At 32.9% G+C, this 14932-nt stretch overlaps 1 protein-coding gene across 3 annotated transcripts in view; it reads left to right on the forward strand.

Moving 5' to 3' along the window:
- CSMD3 (CUB and Sushi multiple domains 3) overlaps window positions 1–14932 on the forward strand; it is a 612124-nt gene that overhangs the window by 560641 nt on the left and 36551 nt on the right. For all 3 annotated transcript variants that reach the window (XM_040070587.2, XM_040070596.2, XM_040070605.2), the window contains 4 exons: window positions 724–909; window positions 3831–4004; window positions 9741–9923; window positions 11538–11714. In XM_040070587.2, coding sequence (XP_039926521.1) covers window positions 724–909; window positions 3831–4004; window positions 9741–9923; window positions 11538–11714 — 720 coding nt within the window. The remainder of the gene's footprint in view (window positions 1–723; window positions 910–3830; window positions 4005–9740; window positions 9924–11537; window positions 11715–14932) is intronic.

Below are 14932 nucleotides of genomic sequence, written 5' to 3' on the forward strand. Positions count from 1 at the left end.
CTTGACCAGAGGAAACTACATGAAAACTGTAAAAAAGTCTTCATGACCCCCCAAATCAGTATTATTCTGAAGTCACAGATAGTTTAAGACACGAAGAAAAGGGGGAAAAAAATATTCAGAAATGTTCAGAAATATAAATTTTAAAGTGATAAGGACTAAAAAAATTCATCAACATTTTTAACTATTAGTTAACCTCTATTATTAAAAGGTCCTAACCACTTCTTGGGATATGTTCTTATTCTGTCAGATTCACCAGAGTCTTATTGTGCCCTTTAGCTCAAAATATCTATCTTAAAGGGGATCCATTATCAAAATGTTGGTGTAGGAAAATATCTTTGCATTTCTGTATGTGTTAGACCAAAGTCACATCTAGCTGCAAAATATGTTTCTATTTGTGGACAATAGTGTATGTCAAGGCAGATATATAAATTCTTTTTATTGGTATGTTCAGTATATTTTAGTGGCCAATAATTTTATGAATTTCACATTCAGTCTCATCACACTGTAAAGAAGCATTTCCGTTTATTTGCTCTGGGTTTAACATCTTCTGGCTTTCGTGTCTTGTCATTTCAGTTTTTCTTAATTCACTACCATTATATAAAAAGTTAGGGTATGTAAAACCAGGACAGCAACATATTACATACTTCTTATACAAAGAATAGGTGACCATTTTAGGAGACTGTATTAGTATGGCTTTCAATTATGTGTTCTTTTTCTTTTTAGTGGTCAATTGTTCTGATCCTGGAATTCCTGCAAATTCTATAAGAGAAAGTAAAATTGAACATGGAAATTTCACATATGGCACAGTGGTATTTTATGACTGCAATCCTGGATATTTTTTATTTGGCTCTTCAGTTTTAATTTGTCAACCAAATGGCCACTGGGACAAACCTCTACCCGAATGCATTAGTAAGTAGATAATGAGTTTGCTTCAGCAAAGAATGTGGAGTAGATGAGGTATTATTTTGCACAACATTTTCATCAGTCTCATAACAGCAATTACAATAATCATATTTGTATACATTGGTGTGTGTGCAGTACTGGTGGAGGGTCTCAGTAGGTGCTGAAGTAGCAGTTATATGGGGTTTGTATGTAGCAAATAACAGAATATTTATGAGATGCAATAGCCAAACAAACATCTCTGAATGTTCCAGCATAATAATCCCTGATAGCAGAGATACAAGGTCAAAACCTGTTCATTGAATTCGCCAGTAACAGCAGTGTGGAACACCTAAGGTGTCCTCTGTACAACGTCCTCAGTTTACCACACTAATAGATGTACCTGAACGTCATACTCATATGAAACCCATCCACTAAGGCAAGCAGATCAACACACGTAAGGTATTTTATTCTGGTTTGTCATGAAAAACTTTCTAACTGTGATGCAGATATAGCCAGAGATATTTCTTAGACTTTTAATTGGCTGGGACAGTTGATTTACCCAGTTCTCTACTGGTCTGTGAAAAGGATTTCATTTAGGATCAACATTTTTCACTGAGAAAGTCTTCTTTTCTGGGAATTAACAGGAGAACAGGCTAAAGGCTCCTTATTCAGGAATCATGGACTGATATTTGCAGTACTGTGGCTATTTTTTCTAAGGAGGCCTCACTAGTTCTATTATTACCTCTCTAAAAATAAGAATTTTTTTTTTTTTTTCTTATTACTGCCAAAAATTTCAGTTATGGAACTTGTCCCTTTCTTTGATGGAAAAGTAGCTTGATTGCAAGTCACAGTTAAACTTAAAACAAAGTGTCTATTGATTTCACATTAAATTTAAAGGCAACATTACAATTTCAAAAAGGAAAATATTGCTTAATAGTAAAATATCTCCAAAGATAAATAAATTTAAAGGAGAAATTGCAAAGATTTCTTCTTTCTACATTTTTATTTTAATGTCTTAGTAATTTTTATCTGAATTGTCACAAGTAATTTAATGATACAGCCTTTATTTTTCCTTTAAAAGAGCTTTGAGAGTTAAAGTGATAAATGTGCTTTTGAAAGGGGGTCTTCTGCTTTATTTGTGTCATTTTTATAGAGAGGTCAATGAATTCTGCCTAAGTGGTATCCCTGATATTTTTTAATCCTAAGCTTACCAAAACTTTTTAAGAGCCTTTTCTTCAGAGCTTCTGGAGTGTTTTGCAAATTATTGCTGGAATGGGACTTTTTACAATGGCAGGTATTGATAGCACATGGAGTAATGGTTTAAACTAAAAAGAGTTCATTTAGATTAGATATAGATTTTTTTTTTCAATGAGGGTGGTAAAATAGGAAGAAAGAAATGAGTTTGTATTAGAAAAAAAAAAAAAATTAATCAACTTTTCATATGAAATCCCAGACTGAAAACATTAATATCAAATTAAATTTTGTAGAATGCATAATAAAATTAGTGCAATATTCAGGGTGCTATAATTTTTAAAGTCAATTATTAGGCATGTAAGACTTCTAGACATAAATGTAAACAGAAAATTGTGTATAGGAAAGCCCAAAGGTGGAAACTGTGAGGTACCAGTATGAAATTAACTGTGTCCTGTATAGGGCAAAAGAATGAATCAAGAACACTACAGATAATAAAATATTCTGAAGAACTGTGGATGTTCTTCACAAGAAAAATGTCTCATTTTGCTGGAGCTTACATGACCAACATGGCTTTTTATTGACAATGTTCTAAATTTTCATTCTCAGCAGTCATCCATAAGTGATAGTAGATTTTAGTTAGAAGCAATTGATTAAACAAATAACACGCTGTCAAGAAGTGCTTGTTCTGTAAAGTTGACTATTCTGACCATTTTACTCAAAGACCTCAAAGACTGCAGAATGGTCACAGGGCCAATGATATTAGGTGGGAATCAAAGTCAGTCAATAGCTTACCACATTCCTAAATCCTTTGTGGTCCTGTCAGGAGGGTTCTGCACCATGAAAGTTGGACCTTTGGAAGAATGTGTCATTAAATGCAAATCATGATATACATAAATTAAAGCTCTGAGACCAAATAATCATTTAAGAAAGACAAATTGTCACATATGATTTTACAGTCATACGCTGTATTGTACAATCATTGTACTGTTGCATGCATCTGAAATGTTATGGAATTGAACACATCCTCAACCCTGATCAGGCTTCTGTAATGGATTTTTCTTTAATAAAAAAGTCCAGCTGAAAATAGTTTTTAATACGATGAAGTTTTGATAAAAACTTCAGTTGTATGATTTAGCAGCCAGTTCTACTACATTGATATTTGCAGCTCTAATTTGTGGGTTTCTTGGTACATAAATACAAATATCTCTGGACAAGATAATCCACATACCATGGACAGATATAATATAAAAAGAAATCAAACATCAGAACTAGATTCAGTTTGTGTACGTAGTGGATGCAGTTTATGAATTTTAACTGTGCATTTCCCAAACTTGATTTATTTAGCTTGCTTTTAAATTAACTCCTTGCTCTGAATTATTAAAAGAGAGATGAAGTTTTGCATATTGTCTACCACAGCAGTGACTTTGGCAAATACTGCATTCCTGTAATTTTTTTTTCTGAAGAGTACAAGGTATGTGCATGTTGCCATAAAGATCAACTTAGTGAATGAATGGTTTTGAACATCAATATGTGCATCTAAAAATATCATTTTTTGACCTCTCCAAGTATTTCTTTCACAGTTTTTGGTCTGAACCATATTTTGCATTCTAATCCCATGATCTTCCCCCTTCTCCAAACCCTAAAAATGTTAATCCCTTCACAAAGTTTATTTGTGCAGTTATGAAAATGAAAACTAAAAATTGTTTGATCAGTGATAATAACCTTCTTTTATCTCCAATAATTATGCATTGTAGTGATTGACTGTGGACATCCTGGAGTTCCTCCTAACGCTGTCCTGTCTGGAGATAAATATACCTTTGGTTCTACTGTTCATTATACCTGCACAGGCAGACGATCACTGTTAGGGCAGTCATCTCGCACATGTCAGTTAAACGGACACTGGAGTGGATCTCTTCCTCACTGCTCAGGTAATATATGTGAATTAATGACTGTATCCTGAACTTGTTTTAAATATATTTTTTATTTTTTCAGAAGACCATTTAAAAATCTGTAAAATCATGTATAAAAGTAAAAACAAAATAAGCACAAAGTATTAGAAGTATTAGCAAGAAAATAATCTGGAAGAAATAGACTTGATAGCACTTAATATGAACAAGAAATTTCACATTCAGTTGACTGTCAATGAAACCGGTTTGTTTTGAAAAAAATTTTTATGTGATTTCTGGCAAGAGTGTTAATTTCCACTGTGAAATATTGCAACATCGTCTCTTCAAGATGATGGGTTAATTTTCTTATATTTTTTTTCTTAACTTGCAAAATGTCTACTGGCTTGATGACACCTCAGATATAACTTGATTGTGTAACACATCCATCTGTCTAACAAGGCCAGGTGGGCTCCACATAATTTCAAGGCAGGTCACTCAGTTTTTGAGGGAACACCATCTAATCCTTGTTATAGTTTAGCCCTCACTGAACTCAAGATACGTTTTCTGAAAAACTTATTGCTTAAGAATATTGTGTTTCACAACTTCAGTTTGATTCACTTTAAGAGCAGTGATCAAGTGAAAATCAGAAATCCAAGTCACACACTAATTTGGGATTTGATTAAATCCCTTTTGTTATTGCAAACTATGTAAACAAATACTGCGTTAAAGGTTAACCATGTTATCAGTTTTAATTCTCAGTAAATACTGGTGGAAGTTCTTTCTTGTTCTGCTTATGTTTCATTATTTAATGAATTATTTAATGAAGAAACCAAAGGGGTTTTAAATCTCATTTAAACCGATATAATTCAGGGAATTTAGACATGTTTAATGGCAGAAAATAACAAGAAAATAAGTGACATGTTTTTCTTGGATTAGATCTATGCCAAAACTAGAAGTGAAAAATGACTGATACGCAAAACTGACTATGTTATACTTTCACATTTATAATCCAAGGTTCTTTACAGTATTAGTAAATAGGATCATAGAATGGTAGAAGTCAGAAGGACCTTTACAAATCATCTAGTCCAACCTCTAGTTATAGGTAGGGACATCTTCCACTAGCATCCTAGAATAGCTGGTGGTGGAAGGAATCTCCAAAGATCTAGTCCTCCCTTACTGCAATGAGAAGGGATGTATTCAACTAGATCAGGTTATTCGAAGTCCTGTTCAGCCTGATCTTGAACGCTTCCAGGGGGGTCGCATCCAAAAGTTCTCTGGACAGGCTGTTCTCACTGCACACTTAGTAGGAAAGGTCTGCTTTATGCCCAATTTAAATTTAGCCTCTTTCAGTATAAAATTGTCCCCTCTTCTTCTGTCACTACAGACCTTGATAAAAAGCCACCCTACATCATTCTTCTATATTTTATGTATTGAAAAGCCACAATAAGGTCTTCCAGAAGCCTTCCTTTCTTCAGGCTGAATAGCCCAAATTCTCTCAAATTCCTTTTTGTGCAGCGGAGGTGTTCCAGCCCTCTGATCGTATTTATTAACTTCCTCTGGACCTGTAGTAACAGGTCTTTTTTCCTGTTGTATCAGAAATCTCAAAAATGGATGCAGTAGTCCAGGTGGAGGTCTCACATATTCAAAACCTTTTGTTTGTTGGTTGGTTTGGTTTGGTTTTGGTGGGTTTTTTTCTTTTTTTTTTCCTCCTGCCCTCATCTCTTCATTGTATTCAGTTATAAACTGATTCTCAGCTGCAGTTTCAGAATATAAAAATTTACAGCCTGTGGCACAGAATTACTTGAAAATTAATATGAAATAGTAAAATTGAGCTTCTTGGTTAAAGAATTGCATTTAATTCTGAAGTGTTGGAAGAATTTTTCAGTATCTTAACCTTCTCCTGCAAACTCTCAGGAACCTAGAATGTGACAAAACCTAGAAAAATGTACAACTTAAACTCTCTATTAATAAAGCAGAAGGAAATTTGCCACATTTAGACCAAAGATCAAGTTCTTAGATTCTGTAATTTTTAAAGCTATGCACTAGAAATCAAACTCTATTGTAAAACAATCTTATTTAATAAATAATGATATATTCATATATTTGTAAATTTGAACTATTTTAATAAAAAGTATTTTTACAGCTAGCATGAATCCGTATTTGTCTGGGGGATAAAATCCTCTTCAGATAAAATCTAAGGCTACTTATTGTAGTTTTTCATAGTATTAATAAGAAAAAAAAAAATCTAAATTGTGAATTGCAAAAATAATTTAAGAAATAGAGAAAAATATCAAGGAATACAGCCTAAAAATAGGCATGAAAGTATCAAAGTGGCCCTACTGAAAATAAGACTATTCTATAGTGTTGAAATATCTTGGGATGCTATGAGTGAGGTACATGATTTTTTTTTTCCCTAATTATTGTTTTTCTACTTACACATAGGAAAGTCTAATCAGATCTATTTTTTTTTTTTAATATATGAAGAATAAATTGACATAGAATACAAGCTCTTTTCTTTAACTGTACTGTACCAAACTATAACTCTTAGTAAAATTTTGAGCTTTTGATTTCAAAGCTTTTATCTGAAATGCTTCCTCATTATAAAGCAATTTGCAGTTCATGACAAAGAATTTCTATATTTTTCATCTAAAATATGTAAAATAATCAGCTTTCATTATTAGCCTTTAAATTGAATAAAGCTTTAAAATTTGCATGTTTATTGATATTATTCATAATATAGAATATAGACTATTTAACTGAGAAAAGATACAGCATGCTTGTCCTTTTAGTATATGAAAAAGAATTTAAAAAGAAAACGCTAAATCAGTGAACATAAGGTAACTTAATTTTGTACCATCCTTATGACAGTTTCTTGTCACATGACATTGAGCTAGAAGGAATTGTCATGTCCCATTGATATATACTGGCATTCAGAAACAGTTTTCAATCATCATATGCATATCAGAGGGAGTCAGAATTTTTTTGCAATATAGAATCCTTCATACGTGCAACAAGGGTTGTAAATAGTCTAAATATCCTCCATTTCATCAAGATTAAATGTCAACTGAGATCTTGTTACACGTGAGTGAAGGATGGTTCATTACTAACTGTAAAAATAATTCAGTTGAGTCTGCATGAGGTAATAAAAATATGTTTTCTTGGGCTTCATCACAGTCTACAACTTCCTCATGAAGGTTAGAAGAGGAGCAGATGCTGATCTCTGTGGTGACCAGAGACAGGACCCAAGGGAATGGCCTGAAACTGTGTCAGGGGAGGATATCAGAAAAAGGTTCTTCACCCAGAGGGTGGCTGGGCACTGGAACAGCTCCCCATGGCAGTGGTCATAGCACCAGCCTGACAGAGCTCAAGAAGTGTTTGGAAAATGCTCTTGAACACATGGTGTGACTCTTGGGGCTGGTGCTGTGCAGGGCTGGGAGCTGGACTCGATGATCCTTGTGGGTCACTTCCAACTCAGCTTGTTTTATGATTCTTTGATTCCATCATATCTGATGTGATTAGTCATTTAGAAAAATTATTTCTGTAAACTTCAATCAAAAGAACTGGTTGTTAACCTTCCTAAAATAAAAAGTCTAATAATCCACAGTAATAATTAGGCATTAGAACAAAAAAAAAAAACACAAAAAACCCCCCACATGACTTCACTTAGAAGAGGAATATGTGATTTCTGTTTGGCATACAAAATAACCTATTTTCATTTTTTCATCATGAAATTTTTTTAGGCATAATGTTAAGTAACTTGCCAAAAACAGAGCTGTTATAGTGAAGACTTTACAAGTATAGAATAATGAGTAGGCTCTGTTCCAATTTTGTCATAGTCTAACTAAATACGACTAGAAAATGTAAGATACAGATTCTCAAAACAACAAAAAAAACCACCTTTGAGCTAGGATTTTTAAAAATTATTTCAAAAATATGAAGCTTTTTTTTTTTTTTTTTTCAAACTAGAGTGTTGTTAAGTCACCTAATACCTTGGACATAAATAATTTTGAAAGCATATAGATTTTTTTTTTGCTTTAATTTGGAATTATTTGCAATTTCTTTTTCAACAAGGCTGGCAATCTTCTTTACTGATCTGTGTCACATAATTAAATGGGTAAACAGAGAGCAGCCTCAATTCTCTGTGATTTTGAACCAGACAGCTGGCCCTTTAACTTACTTGAGTATATTTGTTATTTCTGAAATAATTTAAATACATAGTACCATACACTTTTTAGACATAATGGAGGAAGCCAAGTATTTGCTCATGCAACATAGTTTTCAAAGCAAATTAAGGTAATTCTACTCTTCTTCCTTCACTGTTCAGTTCTGTACATATTTTTGCCAGTAAAGAGTTGTGTCCAACCCTTTGCCCCCAACAGCATTTTCTAGACATACACAGTGCCAACTAAGGCAGCAAAACACTTGTTTTTCTCTGCATACAAGACCCCAGGGTCCTAACTTCCTATAGAACCCCTCTATAGTGAGTTCGTCACTTTTGGTCTTTTTGCATATTTAGAGCTGGCAAATTTATTTACTTTTTCTTTGGAAAAAAAATGCTCATATTACTTCTATTTAAGCTTAGGTAAACCCCAGAAAAGTATGGCTATTCTGCATAACAGATTATTTACATAGTAGGATTAATCCTTTCTATTCATTCTTGAAATTTTTCATCTTATTCAAAATAGTGTAACTAGCTACAAAGTAATGCAGATATTCTCTCAAAAATATCAATGTTTGACATATATTTTTTTTTTGTCTATAAGACATTCATCTTATTTGCAAGTTGTTAGAAAAATTATGGGCTATGGGGAAAAACCTGAACAGTGGAGCTCCAAGAATTCTAGAATTCAACTCTTCAGTATTGAAACTCAGTAATATTACCTTCATCTCTTTTTACATATAAAACTATCTTAAAGTTCTCTAAATAAAAATAAAGTAGATGATCCTAAGTAAATATTAAAAGATTAAAACAATGAGCTGCTGCTCATATAATGTGTTACCTGGAACTTCCTAAAAGCTCCTTCCATAGTTGAAGATTTAGATGTATAGTCTTAGATATTATTCTTACTTTTTATTTTTATTCTTATTAATGTGTTGATTATTCTAACATTTCTGCACAACAGATAGGATTTAATATTATTAATTTATTTTTATATAAATATAAACATATTTACCATTAATCCTGTGTCTTAGAATTTTCTGAAACATTTATATATGAGAGGGACTTTAGCTGTTAGGCAGTTTTGAAATGATGTTTCAACATTTCTAGAATTCAGGAAAATGCTTCATGTCTAGTACACATAACATTGTTGACTAGAACTTTCATTCAACGGTAAAATTGTTCCAACTCTAGTGATATCATAAAACTAAGAAATGTTTTATGAACACTAGTTATACACAAACAAGAAAATTGTCTTTGCAATCAGGGCCTTGGCTTTCCTCAGAATTCCTTATTTTAAAATGAAAAATTACCAAGGTTTTGTGCTTGTCTTTATTTTCCCCTGTTTTATTTGATAATTCTGTTATCAAAATGTTAGCATGGTATTAGGGGAAATTGAGAAAATTATAATACTTTTTCTGTATTCCTACAAAATAAGTACAAAGAATTAGTGGAGGATCAAGTAATTTTACAATTAAAGGGCTCACACCCATTGATACATATGGGGATTAAAAAAAATTATATAAACACTTTTTAAAAAATATATAGAGACATGCATAATAAATGCAGAATCATAATATATTTCATACTTCTTCTAATCTTTGTACTCCAAAATCTAGGCGATACAGCTGGTTCTTGTGGTGATCCAGGTATCCCAGGCCATGGGTCCAGGGAAGAAAACAATTTTAAAATTAAAAGCACGATACATTTTAGCTGTGATATTGGATATGTCCTCCATGGCTCAGAAGAAAGAACATGTTTAGCAAATGGAAGCTGGACCGGAAGACAACCTGAGTGCAAAGGTAAATCAAAGATCCACTCATTTTTTAAACTTTGTTTTTAATACTGTTGATTAGAAAACCAATTTTGCATTGCCAGCTTTGTGAATAGGATGCAGTTATTTTGGACTGACGAATTTATCCAAATAAGTTTTTGCACTGTAGCTGTGGCTTGGCATCAGGTGACAAATTTGAAACCAGTTCCTGGCACCCATGAAACTCCATGTTTACAGGTTTTGAGGGGAAAAAAAACAAGATAAGCCTCTAGAACTCAAATTTTTGATGAATATTGTTTCACTTAAAAATCTCAGCATAACCTGATCTTTAATCACAACCATTATACACCTGAATTTCAGACAAAAATTTTAGGAAAATGTCAGTGTCAGGGTTTCTTTAGATGTATACATCTATGTATAAATGGTTGACTTAAATTTTCATTTAATAACACTGTTGACATTATTATTTTTCAATAGAAAACAAAATGCTGAAACAAGTTTATTTGTAAAAAATAATTCCATAAATTTCAAGGTAGACAAATTGTCATAAAAGGCATCTATAACAGGATATTTCTGAAGAATCATTTATTGCCTAAATTACCTTGCTTCAGAATAGGAAATAATTCCCAACAGATTCTTTTGCAAAAAAAAAGTGTCTTGAAAAGAAGAAAATTATTTGAGAACCTGTACTTTTTATTTTCTACTTTATTGTTGTTAACTGTGTTAACTCTATGCACGAGTAAATTTATTTTTAAAACTTGTTTCATAAACTGGTCTTGTATTATCTTTTCTGCTGAATGATTGTCAACTTTCAACTACATTAAAAAATAGTATATGTGTGTGTGTGTGTGTGTGTGTGTGTGTGTGTGTGTGTGTGTGTATATATACATATATATATATATATATATATATTTTTCATGCTGTTATAAAAAGGGATATGCTTTGCCCAACTGTGCTGTCTGCTATTTTTCTTTGGCCTCATCTATTACAGAAATAAATCAGCTCTTATACAGTTTAAGATAGTTTTGATGATATTTCTTTCTTGAAATGATAAATACAGTTCACAAATATATGTAGGTGTGGGTGGTGCATGCACAGGTATATTGTTCTAGTTTAGGTCATATAGATTAGATAGACAGATCTATGTAGTCACATGAGAAGGACACATTCAAATTCCCAAGCTGAACATTAAAGAATGGGGAAACATCAGGGTTCCACCTGCTTGTGAAGTAGTAGTTGACTCCATTCAGTGCTTTGAATTAGGAAGAATATTTTGGTGATTCTAGAAATGTATGATTGAAATCAAATCTACAATTATAATTGTTCATCAGATATTTTCTCTAAATTGGAAGTTTGTTTTTGCAGCTAAACTAGCTTTTCACTAATGCAGATTATAAATCTAAATTTGTAGATTTTGTTTCTCTACAAACCAAAGGGCAAAAAATAGTAATTCATGCACACAGTTTTTTTACTGTACAATGTGCCTTATCAGTAGGTGGTGAAACTTACATTTTTTAGGACAACAGAATGGATTTCTGCCAAATAACACTGCTGGCAGAAGGATTTTTCCTGCTTCAATTTTTCGTATTTCAGAAACTGACTTTTTTAACTTTATGAAAATATTTCACGTTTTCCTTTATAGCTGTGCAGTGTGGTAATCCAGGAACGACTGCTAATGGAAAAGTACTTCGTATTGATGGAACTACATTCTCTAATTCAGTAATTTATTCATGCATGGAGGGATACATACTTTCTGGATCATCTGTAAGACAATGTACTGCCAATGGAACATGGTCAGGATCCTTGCCAAACTGCACAAGTAAGTCATATTTCTAATGAATAGTTTTTGTATTTCCTCTCCTCTGAAAGTAAAAAATAAGGTAAAATATAGAAGTCTCATGCCAAAAAATTTTCAGCTTCTTCTTGCACTACTTACATAATTTTGTATGCTAAATGTTTTTTTTAATAAAATGCTATGCAACTCTTAAGAATTTTTTTTTAAAGGCAAGTTGTAGTAAAATGTATAGACAGCTATTTAAATTTCAGGGAGTTATATGGTTACATGATCTGCTTACTTTAATTCTTTACTAGTATGTATGTTCAATCTTATGTTTTGTGATATGGCATATCCAGACATTTTCATTTTAATTGCTTTATTTCACCTCAAAAAAAATTAGCAGTATGATATTCTGTTCTTCCAGAGAGTAGAAAATAAAAACCTTGTAATGAACACTTGAAGATTCTTTCTGTAGTGACTCCAAGGTCAAAACTGTTGTCCCGTTTTGACATATCATCTTCTGTTTGGCCTCTTCGTTAACCTTAAAACTCCTTTGGCTACCCAACTAACAGAAGCTATTTGAACATCTCTAACATCCATAATGAGCATTTCACCAAACTTTATTTTCAAGCCCATCTGTTCCTTTTTTATTACATGTCCTAGTTAATCTTTTAGCAGGAATTATGAAAATTTAAAATTTATATGGTGCATGCGACTGCTTATCATTTTGAAGACACGTAACCTCATCAGAGGTATAGCAAACTGGTTTTTAAATTTTGAACACACTTACAGCAACCCAAAAAGAAGCCAAAAGCTAGATTATAAAACTTCCTATGTTTTTAAATACATTTTTAATGGATTATTTGGGGTCATAAAGCTTGAGAAAGAGCCTGGTGTTTTTGTTTATTTATTATTTTACAAATTAGAAAGAGAAACAGATTAATTGAACCAAAGATAAAGGTGGTTTGTGAGGTCAACTGCATCCATGCTTTTTTTCTTGTGTTTTAGAATAACATTTTAAGGAAATACATGTCAAAACAGTCTTCTCAAGACACATTACTCAGGTAGAAACATGAGATTTTAACTTGAAATATATTGACAGAGAAAGTATCATAGTCAAACAAAGAGAAGAAGATTCAGGATATACCACTTTTGTTTAGTCAAGATGTTATCAAAATTTACAACCAGTCGATACTTATTACAGCTCCTTCTTTCTTCATTGAAAATGCTGGTGTTCAGAGCTGACACTGTAAGAAGAGAATAGTGTAGATAATTTTATGCTCCTTTACAGGCTGGAAGCCCTGGACAGCGTACCATCAAACAGGACTGACCCGGGTGCAACATCATGCAGACCTAGACCTTAGCAAGCTATTAGAGCACTTTCTTAGAAAGAAACAACTCTCCCATTTCTGCGGTCAAACAGAAACAATGCTCTCATGAGGGCTTCTTGTCGGACTGCTAAATAAAAAGCAAGACTGTGCAGTCAGCAGGGTGTAATAACTGAGTGTGGGCATGCCTCTGTTGCCATGAGCTGGCTGAGGCTGTCCTTGGGCAAGAGATCTGTGTGGCCGGAAGACCACCCTGGCTGTGCAGCACAGGCCTGGATCTCCCTGGGTTCACACTACTGGGATTCACTGGATTGTCAACAGGAAATGCTCTTATGGTCAGCATCACTGCAACACTTTTAAATGTTTTTGCCTAAAATAGTGACTTGAGTGAAGGTCATCTGACTGAAATGAAACAAAGATTAGAAGAAAAAAGGATAAAGGCATTAGCTTTATCTTTTAATTCAGAAAAAAACAATAGTATATCTGTAAAAATATTGTGGATTATTTTAGTAAAATTTACATATTAAGGATACTAAATGGAACAAAGAAATAAATAAAGAAAACTTCTTCAAATAAAGTTTCAGAGTATTTGAAACTACTTGTGAAAATAAGAGGAACAGTTATGTCTTTCCCAGTTCTATGTTATTTGAAAAGTGACGGAGAAAACTCTATGTCTTTTTAACTTTTAAATAATTTGAAATTACTATGTTACTAGGTAAACGAAAATAGGCAGATCTCCAGTTTTCTTTATTAGTACATTACCGACCTGTTTTCTTTATCAGTGCATTTGCTACCTTTACACCAACCCAGATAACTCTGTGGTACATTTTCTAGTCTCTTCTGTATCCATACAGTGATTGCATGGGACACTTTAAGATTTGATACATGCTGTGTAATTAGCATCTGCTCACTCAGACCATGGTAAACTGCAGAGCAGGTAAAATATATATGTGTCTTGGATTCTCAGGTCCTGAGTTACTAGGTCAAGGGAGTGACACCACAAATATGTAGTCACGGATTTTTGTGGTTTTCTAGATCTGTATCCAGAAAGGGTGGCATTCACATTAGCCATGCTTTGGCATTGAGTTAGAAGTGGCCAGGATATGTACTCTGTCCAGAAAACTGCCTCTCACACTTTTGCAGAAGAAACAGCAATGCTGTAGGGTGATTTTCAAATTTATTGTAAAATAAACCATAAAATGCATGGGATTCTATTTTTTTTTTTTTTTCCCCTGAAAACAACCACTTTTTAGCATTGCCACTAGTGTTCTCTAGATTCCTCTACTCTAAAAACTGTTCCAGAAATTCATAGATCCAGTTAACCTGATCTGAGGAAAACTTTCCTGTTTTAACATTATTTTCAGATTACACTGATATAAAACTTTATATTAACTCCTTATGAGTATTATATTTCATTAGGAAATTAAATTATCTCCTGACATGAGAAATCATAAAAGGTTTTACAACCTCTCCCACACATTAAAGTACTAAAGGCCTATTTTTTATGTAAGCCATAGCTCATGTTTGAGGGTCACCTGAATACTCTCACCTGTTTATGTACATAGCAACTATGTGAGGATTTATAAAGTGGGAGGCTTTACAGGCACATATTTCAAATTTTCCAGATTTTTTTTTCCTTTCAGAATAACAGAATTTTCCAGATTTTGTTTCCTTTCAGAAAATTTTAGCATATCAAAGGGTGGTAGTAGCATATGGATTATTTCTTGACTTTTTTTTTTTTTTTTCCATTTTGTAATCTTGAAATTTTGTCTAAGTTGTACAGTCCTTTACTACTGCTGTTGAATGGAAGTATTTATGTTCTCCAAATATAACTTTTATAGTTTCACATATGTTTGGCAGCTAATTAGGAAGGCCTATCTTTATCTTCTCTTGGTGGAGAAAAGGTTTATCATACTTTTTCCTTCTACTTTT

This window comes from Hirundo rustica, chromosome 1 (assembly GCF_015227805.2).
Source record: "Hirundo rustica isolate bHirRus1 chromosome 1, bHirRus1.pri.v3, whole genome shotgun sequence".
In the NCBI taxonomy this organism is placed as follows: Eukaryota; Metazoa; Chordata; class Aves; order Passeriformes; family Hirundinidae; genus Hirundo; species Hirundo rustica.